Genomic DNA, 24,471 nt, shown 5'->3' with positions numbered 1-24,471 from the left:
TACTGAAAAAGTATCCGGCACATAATAAGCACTTAAAAACTCGTAATCACCACTGTCATTCATCATCCCCTCTTGCAGCTGGGAAACTGAGAGCTAGAGAAAGTAGAAAATAAATTTCATGAGAGTGGGATTCTGAGCATCTTCTTTACAGCTATATCCCGTAGCACTCTCTAGCATATAGTAAATGCTCAATTACTATTTACTGAAATTCAAACATCTCACAGTTTTTAAGGAGAAGTGGGGTTTAAGCCCAGGTCTGAGTCTGACTATACTGCCTAAAACAAAATTCTCCCAATAAATTGCTTTACAAAAACCAGCAAACCCAAACCAAAAACACCAAAGATAAATTAAATCATATTAATATCCACAAACCCAAAGTACAGGAAAAATGGGGCATGTGGGTGGCTTAGTCGGTTAAGGGCCTGACTTCGGTTAAGGTCATGATCTCACAGTCTGTAAATTCGAGCCCCGCACTGGGCTCCTTGCTGACAGCTGAGCGCCTGGAACCTGCTTCAGATTCTGTGTCTCCCTCTCTCTCTGCCTCTCTCCTGCTCATGCTCGCTCTCTCGGTCTCTCTTGCTCTCTCTCTCTCAAAAATAAACATTAAAAAAAATTCAAAGAAGGAAAAACTTTTAAAAGAGAAATGCAAGACAAGCCAAGGTAAAAGTTTGTCCCTAAAAAACTAATAAATTTAAAAAAAAAAAAAAAAAAAAAAAAAAAAAAAACAACTAATAAATTTGTTAAAACCCTGATGAGAATGATCTAGAGGAAAAAAAGAAATACAAATAAACAAAGGTGAGAATGAAAAGGGAGTTCACCATATGTTATAGACACTGAAAAGATAATGAAAAAATTTTGTGAACAACACATCTGAAAAGGCAGATAAAATGTACAAAAATTTCTGGAAAAATACAATTTACCAAAACTGCCATAAGAAGAAATATAGAATCACTAAAAACAATAAACCTTTAACTAAAACATTTCCACAAAGAAATCTTTAGGCATAAATAGCTTTCAAAGGTGAATTCCATCATTTCAGGAAAAAATAAAATATTACTATGCTTTTGTCTTCCAGAAAACAGTGAGGAACAGTAACAACCAAAAAACACTCCTCAGCCCTTTTTATGAGGCCTAACACAAGTTAGCAGAAACTGACAATGACAAATTCACAACAGGAAAAGTTACAAGCCAATCTCATTCAAGAAGATAAATGTAAAAATCTGCAACAAAATATTAACAAATTAACCCACCAATTATAATAATAATAATCATAAGTTGGGTTTATTCTAAAATTTAAGTTGGTTAACTTGTAAAAAACTAATCATGTAATCTGCTATTGGGTAAAAATAAGTATAACCACTAAATAGATGTATAAACACTAATAAAATTCAACAAGCATTCAGGATTTTAAAATATCTTTAGCATACTCGAAGAAGAAAATGTCCTTAATCTGATAAAGGCTATCTTAAAAATCCTACAGCCAATATCATTCTTAATGGCTTAATGAAAGTTTGAGATCAGGAATGAGACTAGAATGTTCACTATAACTATTTAATCCAACAATTGTCCAAAGGTCTTGTCCTGTGTTGTCAAGAAAAGTGAGATATTAAGGATTGGAAATGAAATATGAAATTGTTATTATTTGTAGATGATACAATTTTAGAAATAGGCAATCCAAAATAATCTATCTTAAATTGCTGAAAAAGTAAGTTATTTGACTGTCAGTATATTAAACTCAACCAGCAATGAGTCAGAAATTTAAAAAATTTAATTGTTATCATTTACAACAGCAGCATAAACATAAAATTCATAAGAATAAAATACTAATAAAAGATGTGCGAGGCCTTGGGGGATAAAATTGCACAATATCATTAGAGAAATTAAAGACAGTGAGAGAGAGAATGAGCACATGCCAATATTCACATATCAGAAGGTTTAATGGTATGAATGTGCCATTTCTTCCCAAATTGATCTATAAATTCAATATAAATTCTAATCAAAATGCCAAGTGGTATTTCTGTGGAACTTGCCAAGCTGATTATAAAATTTATGAATAAATGCAAAAGAACATGAATAACTAGACATTCTTGAAGAAGAAGAGAAGACTTGCTCTACTGGATATCATGACACTGTAGTGATTAAGCCACTGTCATGCTGGTGAAAAGAATCACAATTAAGCAAAGGAGCAGAATAAACCCACTTATGTACAAATACTTGATTTATTATAAAGGCAACACTGGAAGGCAGTAAGGAAAGATCAATCTTAATAAAAGGTGCTGGGACAACCAAATACTCAAATGGAAAGAAAATGAACCTTTACTATTACCTATCACCATACACAAATCTCAATTCTAGGTGGATTATAAACCTAGATGTGAATGGGGGTATCTGAGGGGCTCAGTCAGTTAAGCCTCCAACTTCAGCTCAGGTCACGATTGCACGGTTTGAGAGTTCAAGCCTCACATCAGGTTGTCAGCACAGAGCCTGCCTCAGACCTTCTGTCCCCTTCTCTCTCTGCCCCTCCCCTGCTCACTCTCGTGCTCTCTCTCTCTCTCTCAAAAATAATAAATACATACATACATACATACATACATACATACATCTAGATGTGAATGACAAAACTCTTTGACGTTAACTCTCTAAAAGCTAATGTAAGAGGTTATCTTGAGGACGTCAAAGTAGGAAAAGATTTTTTCATGCAGGGCACAGAAAGAATCAGCCATAAACAATAAGACAAGTTACAGTACATTAAAAGTAAATTCCTCTTTTTATTAAGATACCATTAAGAAGTTAAAAGGCAAGCCACAAATGAGGCATTTACCAAAGTAAAATAATCAAACAACCAACCCCAAAGCAAATGGACAAGAGACTTAAGCACTTTACAAGTAAGGATACCCAAAAGAATATATAAAAAGATGTTCAACCTTATTAGTAACCTGGGATATAAAACCACAACTGGACACCATTTCAAACCCACTAGAATAGTTAAAACCAAACTGACCATAAATAAGTCTTGATGAGTATGTGGTTTAAAAAGAAACACCCCTTGTGGCACCTGGATGGCTCAGTTGGTTAAGCGTCCGACTTCAACTCAGGTCATGATCTCGTGGCTAGTGGGTACGAGTCCCACATCAGGCTCTGTGCTGACAGCTCAGAGCCTGGAGCTGGCTTCAGATTCTGTGTCTCCCTATCTCGCTGCCCCTCCCCCACTCATGCTGTTTCTCTTGGTCTCAAAAATAAATAAACATAAAAAATATATATATGTATACATATAAAGAAAAACACCTCTTTCATCACTAGAAAAGGGAAGAGAAGGGAATTTCCTTAACCTGGCAAATAGTATTTGCCCCCCAAAAAAAAAAAAAATCTAGTAAGTATCAGGTTTATTTATTGGAACAAAATCACAGCACTCCCTTTAAGATAAAGCCTAAGACAAGTGTGCTCACTATCATCATTTTTATTCAACATTATGTTGAAGGTCCTACTTAATCCAGTACACTAGGAAGTAAAAGGCACAGAAACTAGGAAACTATCATCATTTGCAGACACTATTTGCATAAGGCATCCTGGAGAATCTAATGGAGGAAAGAAGCAGCAGACAGAAGAGTATTTATAGTATACCACTTTGTATGTAAGAAAAAGAAATACAAATATATTCTGAGCTCTGAAGACAGACTGCCTGATTCTAAATCTTGGCTCAATCACTTAATAGCTTTATGATGTGGAGTAAAACATTTAACCAATCAAGGATTCCATTTTCACATTTGTAAAATACAGAGAGTAACAGTACCAATCACATGGGATTATTGCCAGAATCAAATGAGCTAATATTTGTAATAAACTTTGAGTATTGTTATATAAGTGTCTGTAAAAAAATATATATAATTTTAAAATTTGAATTCTAAGACCTCAGACTAAAGTATCATTCTTTGCCTAAGTTAGTTTAGTAACTACACTCACTACTCTTCTAAATTCTTTGGTGACTTGTCACTTGGCACCTCTCAGAAAATAGTCTTAGGATCATCCAATCTCACAACTATCAAAAGTACTGTGCATAAAGGGCACCTGCGTGGCTCAGTCCACACAGCATACAAATCTTCATCTCAGTGTCATGAGTTCAGGTCCCAGATTTAGTGTAGAGTGTACTAACAAACTAAAATAAATAAGCAATTAACTTTTTGAAAAGCATTTTGCATAAACAGCAATAACAGAATAACAGAAAAGCACTTTGCATAAACAGAATAATGCATAAACAGAGTAACAGAATAAACAGAATATTGTTTTCCTGTCAACAATAACAACATCATTTATTAAATATTTACTGTGTGTCAGATATCATAACAGGGAATTTTATACACATCTCAAGTAATTCTGAGCACAACATTATAGAATAGGCCTTTTTTCCCCTTGAATAGACGTTTTCATTTTTATTCCTACTTGTTAGAAAACTACAAACATTTAATTTCATAGCAAGTAAATAAAACCAGACAACCAGTCTGACCAACTGCAAAAGGTTTTGTTTAATAACTAGATCAGCCAGGACAATTAGGTCTAGCTAGTTCTAAAGCCCGATCTCTTTTTTTGTGTTACATGAATTCCCTCCAAATCTCTAGCTGTGCTAATTTCCTAAGCAGCATGATAGCTGGAAGACTCCTTTCAGCAGGAATATACTCTAAAGGTTAGGTTAAACCTATATACCCAAATACTAGAAAGCCCCTGAATTCTATTATTTGCCTTGAAAAAAGAACTTAGAGAGAACGAACTCCTCATTCATTCCTTTTGAGTTCCTCCATTGCCTTCAAAAGGCCATTCTACCCTCCTACTTCCAAATTCCTCACACTTCCTTTTTTTTTTTTAACGTTTATTTATTTTTGAGAGAGAGAGAGAGAGAGAGAGAGAGAGAGAGAGAGAGAATGGGAGACAGAATCCCAAGCAGGCCCCATGCTGCCAGCACCGAGCACAATGTGGGGCTTGAACCCATGGACAGTGAGATCATAACCTAAATCAAAGAGTTGGAGGTTTAACCTACTGAGCAACCCAGCCGCCCCCTCCCCTCACACTTTCTAAAACAGGTTTTATCTGGCAACACCTACCATTCCTCTGAGTTTTACACTAAAGAAGACCATGGTTCCAAGTAAATAAAAGTAATTACTTAATCACCATTTTTAACATTGTGTACCATAGGTTATTACATTACCTCTCTGGAACAGTTCTAATCTAATTGGACTTCTGTCTTACCTATGCCAAGTAATCAATCCACAATCTGCTCTCCAGAATTAATTTCTGTATTGGTTAAGGTTATTGGATTTGTAAGCAACTAAAATATCTCTAGGCAACTTTATTAAGAAAAAAATTAACGGATGGATGGGTACAGGATTTTGCTTAGAACTTCAGAACTAAAAAGAATGATGACAAAAACAGGCTTGGGAAAAAAGACCATGGCCATTCTTCGAATCTGGGAACAAAGAAACAACCTAAAATTTTAAGATGCCATACGAAAATTATTAAATTCCAAACTTTCTCCTTATATCCTTGAGTCAAACTACTCAAAGGGACGAGAGAAATAAAGATAGACTTCCAACCTACGGCCCAGCTTGACTATCCAGTGGTAGGGAACCATAAGTAACAGCCCCAACAAGACTGCGCAATGCGGAAGAAGGAATTTCTCAAAAGGAAATCAATGTGCTGTTTAGTTAAGAAATGGGGTGCAGGAATAGATATTGAAGGCAAAGAAATAAGAATGTACCACAGGCCAAGAACTGAACTAGAAACTTTATCTACATTATATTTACTCCTTGCAATTTATTAGTATTTGGTAGGGCAGTTTTCATTATCTTTAATAACTATATTTTGGGGACAGAGACCAGGGATACTCAAGGTCTTTTAACACTTCATCACTATCTCATCCTATAACATAACCAAGGGAATTACTTTGAAATGGTATTTATAATTAAGAACCTGCTTATTTAGGGGTACCTGGGTGACTCCTGATTTCCACTCAGGTCATGATCTCACTGTTTTAGAGTTCAAGCCTGGCTTCTGCACTGACAGTGCAGAGCCTGCTTAGGATTCTCTCTCTCCCTCTCTCTCTCTGCCCCTCCACTCCTCATGTGCTTGCTCACTCTCTCTCCCCCACTCCCCCAAGAATAATTAAAAATAAATGAATAAATAAAAAATAAATAAATAGGGTTGCTTGGTGGCTCAGTCAGTTAAGCATCCAACTTAAGCTCAGGTCATGATCTCGTGGTCCAAGAGCTCAAGCCCCATGTCAGGCTCTGTGTTGACAGCTCAGAGCCTGGAGCTTGCTTCAGATTCTGTGTCTCCCTCTCTCTCTGCCCCTTCCCTGCTCACACTCTGTGTCTCTCCCTCTCTCAAAAATAAACATTAAAAAAAATTAAAAATAAATAAATGAAAAGAACCTACTTATTTATTTGCAAGAATATCACATTTCTTAATTTATCTCACTTGTCTATAAATTATCACTATAACTTTTATTCATATGAATATTCACATACATATTTATATTCATATCTTAATTTATAACACTCAACATCATATATAAAAACTGCAGCCATTTCCATGAGCAATTTGATCCCTAAATCCAAGAGTTTAAATAAAGCATTAGAGGGGCAACTAATCCAATTGCTTCACTTTTCTGAACTATTTCTGGAAAGGGATAGGCAGCTGCTAAGACTGGTACTTGGTGCTGTAGAAAAGATAAAAATTCCTTCAGTTATATCACTGAAAAGGTGCCTGGCTGGCTCAGTAGGAAGAACCTGTGACTCTTGATCTCAGGGTACTGAGTTCCAGCCCGACACTGGGTTTAGCACACAGACTAAATATAACCAAAGCTCCCTACTATTTTGATAAGGTTGGGGGCAGGGGACAGAAGGCCTGAGTTCATAAAAAAAATTTCTTCCTGATGACTGAAGACATTAAAGCTTTTTCCGTTGAATACTCAACAACTGATTTTTTTTTTTAAGTTTATTTATTTGACAGAGAGAGAGCACATGGATGAGGGGCAGAAAGAGAGGGAGAGAGAGAAATCCCAAGGAGGCTCTGTCAGCACAGAGCCCGATGCAGGGCTTGATCTAATGACCTAAGCTGAAATCAAGAGTGAAGACGCTCAAACAACTAAGCCACCCAGGCGCCCCTCTTTTTTTTTTTTTTTTTTAATCTTAGAAAGAGACAGAGAGTATCTTAAGCAGGCCCCACACTCAGCACAGTGCCCAACACAGGGCTCAATCCCATGACCCTGGGATCATGACCTGAACCGAAATCAAGAGTCAGATGCTCCAACTGACTGAGTTACACCCCAGGCTCCCCCAACTTATTTTTTGACTGTAAATCTCACTGTCCAGCTGGGTTTGGAATCATAGATCAAGTTCCTAAAAGATTAAGCAGAAAAGTGACTTAAACTGCACCATTCCTTGTCTAATTAATATTAAAATGAAAACAATCGCACTGAGAGAATACTGGAAAAGGAAAACCTTTCTGGAGGACACTCTGGCAATGAACAGTGATTCCTCTTCAAGAATTTATGGCAAAGGAATATTACCTAACAGCAATGCATATATACTCTTCCTCTCACTGTATTCCTGGATAACACCTATCTATCCTTCAGATTTTAGTGTCACTTTCTTAAAGAGGCCTTATCTAACTCAATCTAAATTGGATTCCAGTTAGGGGCACCAGGATGGCTCAGTAGGTACAGTGTGTGACTCTTGATCTCAGAGTTGTGGGTTCAGCCCCACACTGGGTATAGAGATTACTTTAAAAAAAAATCTTAAAATAAATTAGATTCCATTAGTGTATTCTCTCATATCACACTACATATACTTTTCCTTTATACCGCTTAGTGTGTAACTATTTCTTTGACTTTTATATAATGTTCATGTCTCCCAATTAGTTTAAAGAAGCCATGGACCAGTTGGAATATGTCTATTTTGCTATAAACTCTGTATCTCCAGTACCTAGTATCTTGACAAGTAGATGACACTCACTGATAAGTGAAAAAAAAGTTAAAGGACAATATGTAGTAATTCATTTATGTTTGTGTGTTTAGCAGTGATAAACCTATGGATGGTAAAATTTCAACTGACATTTGCTTTAATCTTTATATTCTGGTACTGTTTGTGTCACTTTATAATTAGGAAACATATAAAGCTATTATGATTTTATAAAATAAAAAAAAAAGATACATGTGCCTAGCACTATGCTTTATATACAGTAGTGCTCTCAAAATGTTTCTTTCTCTTTCCTTTGAAATTAACTGAGAGGAAACTTCCAGGGGAACATTTAAGGAAAATGTTCAGAATAAATTAAAATGTTTTAATTATATGAAATAACTAAGTGTTATTTGGGGATAGGTTTATCTACTAATGCAACATGGGGTGGGGGGCAGAGTGCCAAATAGTGAGGATTAGCTCAATGAATTAGGACCAGCTGAGCTGTCATTAACACTAACTGTTTCAAATGACTGAATCAACCTCATGATAGCACTATTAACATTAATGGGGTGAGTGGGGGGACAAAGTATATGCGTATATTAAAAGTAGGTAATTGGTAAATCTAGAAATTAAAACCAAAATACCAAAGTAACTCAGTATATGTAAAAGCAAACTGATTTCTTCTTACAAAACCATTTTTAAGAAGAAAAAAAAGGGGTGCCTGGGTGGCTCAGTTAAGTGTCTGACTCTTGATCTCAGCTCAGGTCATCATCCCAGGGTTGTGGGATCCAGCCCTGCATTGGGCTCTGTGCTGGCAGCATGGACCCTGCCTGGGATTCTCTCTCTTCCCCCCCCCCTTCTCTGCCCCCCCGCCACTCACACTCTCTCTCTTCCTCCCTCCCAAAACTAAATAAAAATTAAAAAGAAAATAAAATGAAAAAAAGAAAATATTTCCAGACACAACAGCTTTTCAGAGACATAAAAACATGTGAAAAGAAGATTACAAATTGTTTCAGGTATGAAATAAGTTTTGGAGAATATGAATCTGAGTTGTTGCCATCTCTCCCTAAAGAAAACAAAAGTCTTCATTGGTAGGGTATAAAAAAAAAAAAATCACAGGGCCCTTCTAAAATGCTAACAAGTACATGCCATAAAACTTCTGTTTCATGAAAGACACAAATTACATAAATATGTATTACACACGCATAGAACCTAAACAGTAAGACAGGCCTATTATAAATCAAGTGTAGTGTTATGACCTTTTGTGACCTTTTCAAAGCAATGTGTATTTTCTGGTGAATTTGCTAGAGTAAAACAAAAAGCTTTAGTTTAACTCAAGAAGTGATTTTGGGAATAACAAATTTTCATCAGGTCAAACTTTCTCTACATTTATTCTACATTTTTTTAAAAAATTTTTTAATGTTTATTTATTTTTCAGAGAGAGAGAGCAAGCTGGGGAGGGGCACAGAGAGGAGGTGACACAGAATCTGAAGCAGGTTTCAGGCTCTCAGTTGTCAGCACAGAGCCCGACTGGGGGCTCGAACACAAACAGTGAGATCACGACCTGAGCTAAAGTCAGACTGAGTCACCCAGGCACCCCTAGTTTACATTTTTTATTATAGAAACTTCTAAAAAGGAAAGTAGTGAGAACATTACAATGAATTCATCTACTATTCATCTACTTTCAATAATATGCTATTCATCTACTTTCAATAATTATCAACACATGGCTGACCTTGTTATTCTCTACATCCCCATTTTCCCCAACCACAGATTATTTTGAGTCAGAGAAGTCTAGCTCATGCTTGCTCTTCAACCTTTTCTCTCTTCCCTAAAGGTAAACATATTTTTAAAAATTATGGTTTATCCTTCCATTAGCTCCCTATTCTTACTTTTAAAAGTTTTAGTTTCTTAAGTTATCTCTACACCAAACATGGGGCTCAAACTCACAACCCGAAGATCAACAGTCACACGTTCCTCTGACATAGCCAGCCAGGTGCCGCTCCATTATCCATTTTTTAAACCAGCAAAGGTTATAATCACATATCACTCTCCCTTTAGAAAAGATACCATATCATATGTCCCTTTCCCCAACTTCATAATTTCACTTAACAATTTCTTATTTTATCAAGTAGGTATTTCGGTATGTGTCTCAAAGGAATTCTTTTATTTATTTTTTATTTGAGAGAGAGGCAGAGGAAGAGAGAGAGATTTTTAAATGGGCTCCAAGCTCAACCGACTGAGCGACCCAGGCACCCCTCAAAGGAATTCTTGGCTCCATAAATATTTTTTAACAAGGACACAAAAGCACTAGCCAAAAAAAATAAATATAAATTATACCTAATTAAAACTGGCAACTTCCATCCACCAAAATATTCCATTAACAGAGCAAAAAGGCAAGCCACAGAGTGAAAGAACATATTCACAATGCATATATCCATTAAGATACAAAACACAAAACATCAGAACAAAAAGAAAAAGAGAACATCAATGAAACATGACAGAAGAGAGGATTCTGGAAAGGTAGTGGAGTAGGGTGCACCAGGAATCTGTCACCCTGCCATTATACAATAATTGCACTGGCACAATCAGATATAACTGCTTTAGAACTCTCTAGTTTGTTGAAGGACTGAAACTTTCGGGAAATGACAAGAATGGTAAAATACAGTGAATTCTGCTCAATTTCAGCTCTTAACACAGGAGCACTAGCCATCCCCCACCCCTCAGGCATACTATGCATCTGTTCCTGGGGCAGCTGACACACCTTGCAGGAGCCAAGGCTGGCTAAAAGGATCCTGTCCTCTGAATATTGAGTATCTCTCTTCTGATGGCTGGTTGCAGCTTCTGATCATACAATTTCAGGCAAAGGGGTCAGTAGCCATTATTGTTATACTACCCCCATCCACTGTTATAAGCCCCTACCAATCCAGGTTAAGTGTTTTCCAGGGTATTTATTTATTTCCTCAAATATCCTCTCTGCCCCCCTCCTCTGTCTGTCTTGCCCTTTTTCCCCTTTCAGGAGCCAGACATTAAAGACCAGGACATTAAAAAACAACTGCATATATGGGAAAACTACAAAGTGCCTGTGCATGACTCGGAAATGGTTTAGAAAAGTCCTGAGAAGACATTAAATTTACATCCCCAGCTAATCCTCAGCAAAGAGACAGCCTACAACAATCAAAGAAACAAAAATGAAAACAGCAAACAAAAAACACAAATCCTAGGGAAGGAAGAGAATCTGATTTCCAGAGTTACCACACTACTAGGGGTTCAAATATGCAGTACTCAGCAAAAACTCACAAAGAATACAAAGAAACAGGAACGTATAGATGTTCAAAGGAATAAATCAACAGAAACTGTTCTTGAAAAAGATCTAACAGCAGAGACATTAGACTAAGATGTTAAAACAACTGTCTCTAAGATGCTAAAAGAACTAAAGAAACATGAGAAGAAAATCCAGAAAACCATGGTGAGCAAAACAGAAATATCAATAGATAAAAACAATACAGAAAGAAGCCAAAGAGTAATTCTGAAGCTGAAAATAAAAAGTACAAAAATGGAAATAAAAAATTCATTGGAGGGATTCAAAAGTAAATGTGAACAGGCAGAAAAAAGAATCACTAAACTTGAGGAGACATACATATTACAGAAGTCCCAGAAATGAGGGAGAGAAACAGAGTACATGGGATGAGGAAAGGGAGGGGAAGAAAGGGACAGAGAGAATATTTAAAGAAATAATGACTGAATACTTCACGAATCTGATGACAGACATGAATATCAACATCCAAGTAGCTCAACAATCTCCAAGTAAGATGAACTCAGACTCATGCCGAGACATACTATAATCAAACTTTCAAAATCCAAGACAAAGAGAATCTTAAAAGAAGCAAGAGAAGCAAATCATCATATAATAAGGGTCCTCAATTGGCAGATTTCTCAGTAGAAACTTTGGAGGCAAGAAGATGGGAGGCCGACATATTCAAGGTGCTAAGAAAAGAAAAGAAAAGAAAAGAAAAGAAAAGAAAAGAAAAGAAAAGAAAGAAGAAAAAAGAAACTATCAACCAGCAAAGGCATCCTTTAAAAATGAGGGAGAAATCAAGAAAGACATTCCCAGAAAAACAGAAGTTGAAGGAGTGCATGACCACTAGACCTGTCCTGCAAGAAACATTCAAAGGAGTCCTGCAAGAAGAAATGAAAGGACACTACATAGTGACTAAAAACCATACAGAAAAATAAAAATGTCAATAAAGGCAAATACAGGAGGAATTAGAAAAGCTAGTATTATTGGAACAAAAGTTTCTAACTGTACTTATTGTTTTCTATATGACAATGGAGACTAATACGTTTAAAGGAAAAAGTCATTAATATAAAAGCAAGTATTACTGTAAGACACTAGTATAGGAAATAAGGGACAATAAAAGCTATAGGGTATAAACAAAACAGAGCAATGACAGAAGTAAGTCACTCCTTAACAGTGATTGCTTTCAATGTAAATGAATTAAACTCTCCAATTAAAAGATTGATGAGGCTCCTGCTCAGGGGGTTAAGAGTCCAACTCTTGATCTCCGTTCAGGTCATAATCTCACAATTTGTGAGATAGAGTCCCATGTCGGGCTCTGCACTGACAGTGCGGAGCATAGGATTCTCTCTCTCTCTCTCTCTCTCTCTCTCCCCCTCTCTGTCTCTGCCCCTCTCCCGCTGATATGCTCGCTGTCTCTCAAAATAAATAAAATTTTTAAAAAATTTTTTGAAAGTAAAAGAGAGATTGGTAGAAGTCTTCCATATAAAAGTAGTCCATAAAAACTGAGAGTGGTGGCTGTTTTTTCAAATGCTCAAATACCAACAAAAAATAACAAAGGCTAGAGAGAAACAAGGCAACATGGTTCAAAGGATACAAATAAATCTCCAGACATGACCTTAAATAAACAAAGATCTAATGTTGCTAATGTAACATTGTGTGGTAATGAGAATATCAATGAAAAACTATTAAAAAAGAATCAAACAAATTTTAGAGCTAAAGAGCACAAAAACTCAACTGAAAATACACACAGTAGTTTACTAGCAGAACTGTTCAAACAGAAGAATCAGCAAACTCAAAAAAGACATCTGAATTACTGAGACAGGAAACTTTAAAAAAAGAATGAGAGGGGCGCCAGGGTGGCTCAGTCGGTTAAGCATCCGACTTCGGCTCAGGTCATGATCTAATGGTCCGTGAGTTCGAGCCCCACATTGGGCTCTGTGCTGACCGCTCAGAGCCTGGAGCCTGCTTCAGATTCTGTGTCTCCCTCTCTCTCCCTGCCCCTTCCCCACTCATGCTCTGTCTCTCTCTATCTCAAAAATAAATAAACGTCAGAAAAAAAAAATTAAAAATAAAAGTGCTGAAATAAAAAAACTGACAATGAAGAATAATAACATATCCAGCAAGACTATCCCTCAAAAATGAAGGAGACATAAAGATTTTTCCCAGATAAAGAAAAGCTGAGACGTTCATCACCAATAGTCTGGCCTTATAAGAACAGCTAAAGAGAGTCCAAGTTGAAAGAACACTAGAAGGCAGTGGAGGCAGGGGTACTCCTGACTGGCCCCATCAATGGAGTGTCTGACTCTTGATCCTGGGGTTGTGAGTTCGAGCCCCACACTGGGTGCAGAGATTACTTAAACATGAAATCTTTAAAAAAAATTTTTTTAAATACGAAAAACAATACTAGAAAGCAACATAAAAGCATAAAAAAAAATAAAGCTCTTGGATAAAGGTAAACATATAAATACAGAATCCTAAAATATTCCAATGGTAGTACATAAATCAGTGCTATTGCTGGTATAGCATTTAAAATTAAAGGCATACAGGGTCACCTGGCTGGCTTACTTGGTACAGCATGCGACTCTGGATTTCAGGGTCGTTAAGTTCAAGACTCATGTTGGGCCTAGAGTTTATGTATTAAAAAAAAAAAAGTTGGGGTGCCTGGGTATCTCAGTCAACTAAGCATCCAACTGTGGATTTCAGCTCAGGTCATGATCTCACAGTGTGTGGGTTCTGGCCCCACGTAGGGCTCTGCACTGGCAGTACAGAGCCTGCATGGGATTCTCTCTCTGCCCCACCTTTCTGAAAATAAATGGATAAAATAAACTTAAAAAAAAAAAGTCAAAAGCAAGGGCCCCTGGGTGGCTCAGTCAGTTGAACATCCCACCTTCGGCTCAGGTCATGACCTCACGGTTTTTGCGGGTTGGAGGCCCACGTCTGGCTTTGCAATGACAACTCAGAGCCTGGAGCCTACTTTGGATTCTGTGTCTTCCTCTGTCTCTCTCTCTGCTCCTTCCCATGCTTGTGCACCTGCTCTCTCTCTCTCTCTTGCTCTCTCTCTCTCAAAAATAAACATTAAAAAAAAAAATTTTAATGCATAAAAATAACGATGCCCATAAAACTATTTCAATGGATACAAAATATAAGATGTAATTGTGACATTGTTAACATAAGATAAGGGAAGATTTGTAAGGGCAGAGTTTGCATATGAATAAATTTATCATCTAAAATAAATTCAACTATATAGCATATTACGTAATCTCCACAGTAACGATGAATAAAATACACACCTATAGAAAATACATAAAACTAAATAAGGAACTAAAGCATACCACCATAACAAATTAACAAAATACAAAGGAAGTCTATAAGAGTGGAAAAGAGAAACAAAATAGGTACAAGACATACAGAAAACAGTAAGTCTTACTCTTTCAGTAATCACATTAAAAGTAAACAGAAGAGGGGTGCCTCGGTGGCTCATTCAGTTAAGCGTCTGGCTTTTGGCTCAGGTCATGATCGTGCAGTTCATGGGTTCAAGCCCCCCATTGGGCTCTGTGCTGAAAGTTCAGAGCCTGGAGCCTCCTTTGGATTCTGTGTTGCCCTCTCTCCCTCTGCCCCTTCCCCACTTGTGCTCTCTCAAAAATAAATAACAAACATTAAAAAATTTAAAAAAATAAAGGTTAATGAAAGAAACCCCCACAATGAAAAGATACAGAGGGATAGAATGGATAGAAAAATAAGAGCCAACTATATGCTACTAACAAGAGATTCATTTTATTTATTTATTTATTTATTTATTTATTTATTTATTTATTTTTTAACGTTTATTTATTTTTGAGACAGAGAGAGACAGAGCATGAACAGGGGAGGGGCAGAGAGAGAGGGAGACACAGAATCGGAAGCAGGCTCCAGGCTCTGAGCCATCAGCCCAGAGCCCGACGCGGGGCTCGAACTCACGGACCGTGAGATCGTGACCTGAGCCGAAGTCGGACGCTTAACCAACTGAGCCACCCAGGCGCCCCACAAGAGATTCATTTTAGATGTAAAGACACCCAAAAGCTGAAAGTAAAAGACTGACAAAAGATACTCCATGCAAATGGTTACCAAAAGAGAATATAGGTGGCCATACTTATGAGATAAATGCCCTTTAAGAGAAAACCTGTCACAAGAGATAATCATCATTATAATGATGAAAGTCAATTCACCAGGAAGCTATTAACAATTGTAAATATGCAGACACCTAATAGAGTACCCACTTGCATGAAGCAAATAGTAAAAGACCAAGGAGAGAAATGGATACTAACACAATAATGAAAAATTCAAATACCGTATGTTATAGTATGAAGCAAACAGACAAAAACCTCATAAGGACAAACTTCAAGGTGTATTACAGAGCTGTAATCATCAAGACAGTATGGTACTGGCACAAGAACAGACACCCAGATCAATGGAACAGAATAGAGAACCCACAAATGGACCCACAAACATATGGCCAACTACTCTTTGACAAAGCAGGATAGAATAGCCAATGGAATAAAGACAGTCTCTTCAGCAAGTGGTGCTAGGAAAACTGAACAGCAACATGCAGAAAAATGAACCTGGACGACTTTATTACACCATACACAAAAATAAACTCACATTGGATGAAAGACCTCAGTGTAAGACAGGAAGCCATCAAAATCCTCAAGGAGAAAGCAGGCAAAAACCTCTTTGACCTTGGCCATGGCAACTTCCTACTCAACATGCCTCCAGAGGCAAGGGAAACAAAAGCAAAAATGAACTACTGGGACCTCATCAAGATAAAAAGCTTCTGCACAGAGAAGGGAACAATCAGCAAAAGTCAAAGGCAACCAACGGAATGGGAGAAGATATCGGCAAATGACATATCAGATAAAGGGTTAGTATCCAAAATATATAAAGAACTTATCAAACGCAACACCCAAAAAACAAATAATCCAGTGAAGAAATGGGCAAAAGACATGAATAGACACTTCTCCAAAGAAGACTTCCAAATGGTGAACAGACACATGAAAAAATGCTCAACATCACTCATCATCAGGGAAATACAAATCAAAACCACAATGAGATACCACCTGACACCTGTCCAAATGGCTAACATTAACAAGTCAGGCAACAAGAGATGTTGGCGAGGATGTGGAGAAAGAGGATCTCTTTTGCATTGTTGGTTGGAATGCAAGCTGGTGCAGCACTCTGGAAAACAGTATGGGGTTTCCTCAAAAAATTAAAAATAGAACTACCCTACAACCCCGCAATTACACTATCTATTTATCTAAGGTGTGCCGTTTCAAAGGGGCACATGCACCCCCATGTTTATAGCAGCACTATCAACAACAGCCAGAGTATGGAAAGAACCCAAGTGTCCATCGATGGATGAATGGATAAAGAACATGTGATAAATATATACAATGGATTATTACTCGGCAATCAAAAAGAATGAAATCTTGCCATTTGCAAATACGTGGGTGGAACTAGAGAGTATTATGCTAAGTGAAATTAGTCAGAGAAAGACAAATATCATATGACTTCACTCATATGAGGACTTTAAGAGACAAAACAGATGAACATAAGGGAAGGGAAGCAAAAATAATATAAAAACAGGGAGGGGGACAAAACATAACAGACTCTTACATATGGAGAACAAACAGAGGGTTACTGGAGGGGTTGTGGGAGGGGGGATGGGCTAAATGGACAAAGGGCATTGAGGAATCTACTCCTGAAATCACTGTTGCACTGTATGCTAACTTGGATGTAAATTAAAAAAATAAATAAAAACAATGACCATTCCCCCCCCCCCAAAGAAAAAAAGAAAATCTCATAAGGAAACAAAACTGAAACACACCACAGATCAACTAGACCTAACAAATATATCAAAACACATATCCCCACCCCAAACAACAACACAATCCAAGTTCTGCAAGGGCAAATGAAACTTTCTACAGGATAGATCACATGTTAAGCCACAAAAGAAATCTTACATTTAAGAATACCGATATCATACCAAGTATCTTTTCCGGTTTCTATGGACTGAAACTAGAAATGAATACCAAAGGGAAAATGAAAAACTCATAAATACCTGGGAATTAAATAACACACTCAAACAATAAATAAAACAAAGGGGGTAACAAGGGAAATCAGAAAATATCATAAGAACAGGCGCCTGGGTGGCTCATTCATTTGGTTAAGAAGCGTCTGACTCTAGATTTTGGCTCAGGTCATAATCTCACTGTTTTGTGAGTTCAATCCCCATGTCAAGCTCTGCACTGACCCTGCGGAGCCTGCTTGGGATTCTCTCTCTCTCTCTCTCTCTCTCTCTTCCCTTCCCTGGCTCACTGTCTCTCTTAAAATAAATAAATAAATAAATAAAGTTAAAAAAAATTATTAAAGTTTAGAAAAAAAGAGAAAAAAAATATTAAGACAAAAGCAAAACACAGAATACCAGAACTTAGGGGATGTGGTGAAAGCAGTGTTAAGAGCGAAGTGTACAAGTATAAACATGCACATTAAGAAAGAAGGAAAATCTCTGGGGTGCCTGGGGGGCTCAATCAGCTAAGCATCTGACACTTGATTTCAGCTCAGATCATAATCTCACAGTTGTGAGATCGAACCCCACATCAGGCTTTGCGCTGTGAGCGCTTGGGATTCTCTCTCTCTCTCTCTCTCTCTCTCTCTCTCTCCCCTGTTTGCATTCTCTTTCAAGAAAAAATTAACTAAAAAAAGAAATTAGAACACAAATAACCAAAATAAAAAAGAGAAAAATAAAATAAAAATCAACAAAACTAACTTGGATTTTTGGAAAGATTAATAAATTAACAAACCCTCTGCTAGACTAAAAAGGGAAAGAAAGAGACTTAAATAAGAAATCAGAAATGAAAGAAAATGTTACAATGGGCACCAAAGAAATAAAAGTAATCATAAGAGACAACTATGAACGATTACACACCAACAAATTGGATAACCTAGAAAAAATGAATAAATTCCTAGAAACCTACAACCTACTAAAATTGAATCATTGAGAAATAAAAAATCTGAACAGACCTATTAAATCAGTAATCCAAAGTCTCCAAACAAGGAAAAGCTCAGAACCAGATGTTTTCACTGGTGAATTCTTCCAAACATACGTTGTCATTCCATGCAGGAGTGGGATGGATCCTATGGTAGCTGTATGTTTAACCTTTAGAGGAACTGCCAAACTGTTTTCCAAAGGGACTGCACCATTTTACATTCCCATTAGCAATGCAGGAGAATTCCAATTTCTCTATATTCTTGCCAACACATGTTGTCTCTTTTTCATTAGAGCATCCTACCGGCTGTGAAGCTGGGTCTTATTGTTGCACATGTGGTAACATTTATGCTATAAACAGTGGACATGGAAGAGTAAGCTTAGTAAACTGGCTCAAGTCATGATCTCACATTCATGAGTTTGAGCCCCACACTGGGCTCTCTGCTGTCAGTGAGGAGCCCTCTCCGGATCCTCTGTCTCCCTCACTCTGCCCCTCCTGCTCCCTCTCGCGCGCTCTCTCTCCCTCCCCCCACCCCCAAAATAAATACATTAATTTTAAAAATAAATAAATAATACAAATAAAAAATAAAAAGCCCTGGAGCGCCTGGATAGTTCAGTTGCTTAAGCGTCTGACTTCAGCTCAGGTCATGATCTCATGGTTCGTGGGTTCGAGCTCCACGTCAGGCTCTGTACTGACAGCTCAGAGCCTGGAGCCTGCTTGGGATTCTGTGTGTGTCTCTCTCTGTGCCCCTCCCTCCCCAATTATTTTTTTAAATAAGCCTTAAAAATAAAATAGATTGAACAATGCTTGGAAATAGGGTTTCTGAAGGTTTTTAGAAAGATGATAAAACTGGTGTTTAATGAATGAGAAAGCTAGAGAGGAAACACTGTAGTGAAAGATAACGAGCTATAGGCTATAGGAATGTTGCAGTCGTTTAAACTTGGGGCCATTAACAGCTTGACTTAGGATACTGAAAAGCAGAACAATTGTCATTTAGAAGGAAAAAGCAAGAAAATTTTGTGGCAGAAATGGCTCTTAAGAATAAAACAGAAAAGCACACATGTGGCTGAGTCAGTTAAGTGTCCTACTCTTGGTTTGTGGGATAGAGCCCTGCATTAAACTCTGCACTGACAGGGCAGAGTCTGCTTGGGATTCTCTCCCCTATCTCTGCTCCTCTCTTGTTCTCACTTACGCCCTTCTCACAGACCTCTTACTACAAGATGTGGCAAATGCAATGGACATCTCTATTCAAATACCTACTCTAAATATAAGTAAATAAACTTAAAAACTATATGTTTAAAACAAAAGATATGTTAACGGTAATACCAGGGCAAAGGACAAAATACAAACCGAAAAGCTGAAATAAGATAGCTTCGTGGGGAAGAAGTGAGTTCAATCTTGTCCTACTGGCCTGAAGTGACAGTTGAGAACAAAGAGTGTCCAGTAGGAAACAAGAAAAAACCAAGAACAATGGTTTTCAATCTTAGATTTTTTTTTTTTAATTTTAATGTTTATTTATTTTTGAGATAGAGAGAGAGAAAGAGAGACAGAGTGTGAGCAGGGGAGGGGCAGACAGCGAGGGAGACACAGAATCTGATGCAGGCTCCAGGCTCTGAGCTGTCAAACCAGAGCCTGACGAAGGGCTTGAACTCATGAACCGTGAGATCATGACCTGAGCCAAAGTCCGACGCTCAACGGACCAAGCCACCCAGGTACCCCAATCTTAGATATTTTTCAACTTATGAAAGGTATTAGAACAGAGATGTCCATTTGCATTTCCCACATCTTGTAGTAATAGGTCTATGTGACAGAAGCTTGGTCTAATAAGAAACCCTGACTTCAGAGGACTGTTGGAAAGGCAGCCTTTGGTTTTCCAACCTTTAAAACAGAGACATACACCATAAGCCTGCGGTTTATGTGTTTAGTGACCTATGTACACTGGCCTTCTCACACATACTTCAAGAGCATGGCTCCTAACACAATACTCTATCCGGATTTCTGACTCCAATTTCAACAATTGTATATGCAATTTTGTTGAAAAACCTGCAAGTTATAAAAGCATGTGATAGATTCTGACTTTTAAAGAAAAGATTTGCTCTGATTTGTTCAGGATGTATCTGTCATAGCTAGCTAGAGGGCAGGGGGGTGCAAAGTGATATCCATTCCTTTTATAATTTACCAAAGTTATAATGATTTTACACTAATATGTGTGATCACTTGATTGATGTTAATATTAATCTTGGCCTTTAGAATATAGGGACTATGTCTCATTTTGCATACCATACCAATTAATTAGCACATAGTAAGTGCTCAAATTATATTTATGAAAGAATGAAACAGGCTCTATCCCAAATCCAGAATCTGAATAAGTGTTGGACCTATGTATATACATTTAAAAAAAAGAAAAATTGACCAAAAATAAAATAATGTGCATCTTTCTTATAAAGGTAGTAACTAAAACACTCCAGTGAAACAATCTGGAAACAGTTCAGTTCTAAAGAAGTTATTTCCAAAGCAACAATAACTGTAAAAAGGTAAAGTGAATGGAATAAATGTTAAAGGACAGAGAGTAAAGAGCAACTGTTTGCTAAGAGATTTTACCTACTTAAATCTACAGTATCATGTTATTCATCAGGCAAGACTCTGGGATCTATTAACTAGCCTACAAATGAAATTACCCTAATAGCAGATTTATATTCTGTATATTATTAGTTCTCACAATAACCATCTCCCTCCATTTTTTTGATGAAAACACATGTTCTCATTATGATTATAGTCTCGAAGCAAGTTAAGTAACATAGAATCTGTTTTAAGTGTTTGTCTCATATCTTTACTGAATACTATCACTAAATTATGTCTAGTCTTCTAAAAGTTAATCCAAAATGGCACGTATATGCCACCATATAATGCTCCCTAACAGAAATGACCTACAAGTCATAACTTTCCAGGGTAAAGACGTAAAGATTCCTAAGTCAGTCCTAAAGAATTCTGTTTCTAAGATAATCCTCTTGTAACCCTAAAACAAATATGAAATACAGAATTATAAATACTAGACTTATCACCAATTGAGTCAAATTATTCAGACACTTTTATCCAGTGAAGAGAAACAAACGGTGTATTATATACTACATGTATAAAATATTTTATAAAGAAAGAAAAGGAATGCCTGGGTGGCTCAATCGGTTGGGCATCCAAGTCTTGATTTCAGCTCAGGTCATAATTTCACGGTTTGTGAGACACTGAGCCTAGCGTTGGTCTCTGCGGTGGCAACATGGAGCCTGCTTGGGATTCTCTCCTCTCTTCCCCTCCCCTACTCACATTCTCCTTCTCTCTCTCTTTCAAAATAAATAAATAAACATTTTTTAAAAAGTAGTCAATATTCTCAAGTTTTTAGAAAAAAAGAAAATAAGAATCACATGTGGAATTTGATGAATTTACTAATAAATTCATTACTGAATTATCCCATGAAGTACAAGTTCTCTCAGGAGCACCTTATAAACAACATATTTTAAAATTAGAGGACAGTAATAATGGGGAAAAACAAGTAGATTTTCTTTAATTTCTCTCCCAACTATTTCCTAAATAATATCTTAAGAGGTTCAGGTCACCTGAGTGGCTCAGTCGGTTTTGTGTCTGTCTTCAGCTCAGGTCATGGACTTTGGCTCCAGTCATGATCTCACGGTTCATGAGTTCGAGCCCTGCGTCGGGCTCTGTGCTGACAGCTCAGAGCCTAGAGCCTGCTTCGGATTCTGTGTTTCCCTCGCTCTCTGCCCCTCCCTCACTCACGCTCTATGCATGTGTGTCTCTCTCTCAAAAATAAACATTAAAATAAAAATAACATAAGAGGTTCAATTAATTCCGGGGTTTCCATTTCTTCCATAAAATATGCTACATTTTAAGATCAGATGATTGTAATGTAAAGCTATTAACAATTCCTTCATCCAAATTATTCCTAGAAAATGTGGATTCAACATATTCTAAGAAAAAAATCCATAAAATTATTTAGTATAGACTTACCCAAGTTTCCTTGCTCGATTGTCAGTACTACTTCATCCATCACCACAGCCCTGAAGTCCAGTTCCTCCTCACAACATTTGGCCTTTAATGCTCGTAAAATCTCTTTTTGGGGATAGTCTTCCCTGATTCGACGATCAGTCAAAAACCACAACTTGGCCGCCACAGAGCTACACATCTTGATCTGCTTGTTCTTCCTTTTCCTGGATTATTTCCTCCTGAATGACGATTCTTTCTAGACAAAGACCAAATACACACACAGGGTAAATAAAGAATTCTACCTAAGGAATTTCATGTCTTTATGCATCTCCCATACATATGAAATTAAATTTTATTTCTTCCTGTTTTAAAAAAAATAGAAAGAGGGGCGCCTGGGTGGCTCAGTCGGTTAAGCATCCGACTTCAGCTCAGGTCACGATCTCACGGTCCGTGAGTTCGAGCCCCACGTCGGGCTCTGGGCTGATGGCTCAGAGCCTGGAGCCTGCTTCCCATTCTGTGTCTCCCTCTCTCTCTGCCCCTCCCCCATTCATGCTCTGTCTCTCTCTGTCTCAAAAATAAATAAACGTTAAAAAAAAAAATCTAAAAAGAAAAATAGAAAGAAAGAATGAAAGGAAAGAAAGAAAGAAAAGAAAAGAAAAGAAAAGAAAAGAAAAGAAAAGAAAAGAAAAGAAAAGAAAGAAAATATACTTGGGGCACCTGGCTGGCTCAGTCACTAGTGTGTGACTCTTGATCTTGAAGTTATGAGTTTGAGCCCCATATCAGGCATGGAGATTACTTTAAAAAATATAGTAAAAGGAGTGCCTGGATGGCCCAGTCAGGCATCCAACTCCTGATTTTGGCTCAGGTCATGATCCCAGGGTCATGGGATCAAGCCCCATGTCAGACTCCAAGCTGGGCAAGAATTTTCTCTGTCTCTGTCTCTTTTTCTCTTTCTCTTTCTCTCTCTCTCCCTCTCTCTCTCTCTCTCTCCCCTTCTCTGTCCCCTTCCCACTCATGCACTCTATCTAAAATTAAAAAAAAAAAAAAATCAAAAACTTTTACAACACTAGAAATGTAGAAACTCACCACCTCCCAAAACAAAATTTCTCCCCCTTCCACTGGGGAAGCACTGCAGTTTAATAATTACAGCAGGTCACTTAATAAAATTGCCATTTTTTAGGGGCGCCTGGGTGGCTCCATTGGTTAAGCGTCCGACTTCAGCTTAGGTCATGATCTAATGGTCCATGAGTTCGAGCCCTGCAATGGGCTCTGCGCTGACAGTTCAGAGCCTGTAGCCTACTTTGGATTCTGTGTCTCCCTCTCTGTCCCTCCCTCATTCATGCTCTATCTCTCTCCCTCTCTCATAAATAAACATTAAAAAAAAAAATTTAAAAAAAAATAAAAGTGCCATTTTCAATATTATATACTCAATGCCATTCCCTGTATTATATATAATCTAGAAATGTACTTTTATCTGATCATCTACTTTTGACTGATTTACCCCACCCAAAATGCAAATACCTTGATATAAAACAGACAAGGTTGTAATCATTAGTATATCATATCCCTGTATCTCCCATCACGATAAACTCCATTTATATATGTTCATGTAACTGTAGTTTTTTAATTCAATTTTCTTCCCTTGTTTTCTCATATGTATGTATATTTTATCACTAACATATTTATCACTAACATATTTATAGGAATGTTTTTTAAATGAGATAGTAACACCTATGTTATTAGATGAGTATCAACACTGAAGTCATTCATGTAACAACTTTAATCAGAGTAATTTGAGACTGTGGAAAAAAAACTTTAAATAGCCGAAATAAATGCTGGGGTCCATTCGCTCAAATTTATTTCAGTCAGAGGACAGCATGCTCTTACTCAATGTTTTTATGCTTACTTTAAATAGAATTTTTTTTAAACAAATACAGATTGTTTACTGTAATACAAAAAAGGACTTTCTTCCACAAATACAGTGCTGCTTCTCAGAGTTTGCATCATGGGCAAGAGCTTGCATCATGAGCAAGACAAAAGCTGAAAATTATTTTCCTGAGAAGAAGCAAAAAGTTACAAGCTTTACTGACAAACATTAACAGGTTATTTCAACAAAAAGCCTTTCTTTTTAAGCGTTATTTTAATTTTTTTTTTATTTTAGAGACAGAATGTATGCAAGGGAGAGAGGCAGAGGAGGAGAAAAACA

The 24,471-nt window shown here is 37.2% G+C and overlaps 1 protein-coding gene across 6 annotated transcripts in view; it reads right to left on the bottom strand.

Annotated features, from left to right (window-relative positions):
• The window catches only part of RIMKLB (ribosomal modification protein rimK like family member B), a 63,292-nt gene that overhangs the window by 23,955 nt on the left and 14,866 nt on the right, over window positions 1-24,471 (bottom strand). For 5 of the 6 annotated variants that reach the window (XR_006204676.1, XR_006204677.1, XM_042945735.1 and 2 more), the window contains exon 2: window positions 22,290-22,521. Coding sequence is in view for 4 of the 6 variants with exons in the window: in XM_042945735.1 (XP_042801669.1) it covers window positions 22,290-22,464 (175 nt within the window). In the remaining 2 variants the exon portion in view is untranslated. The remainder of the gene's footprint in view (window positions 1-22,289; window positions 22,522-24,471) is intronic. The other variant, XM_042945734.1, reaches the window with a different exon arrangement.

This window comes from Panthera leo, chromosome B4, assembly GCF_018350215.1.
Source record: "Panthera leo isolate Ple1 chromosome B4, P.leo_Ple1_pat1.1, whole genome shotgun sequence".
NCBI lineage: Eukaryota > Metazoa > Chordata > Mammalia > Carnivora > Felidae > Panthera > Panthera leo.
The sequence above is the reverse complement of the archived record's forward strand: the minus strand, read 5'-3'. Positions and strand labels throughout refer to the sequence as shown.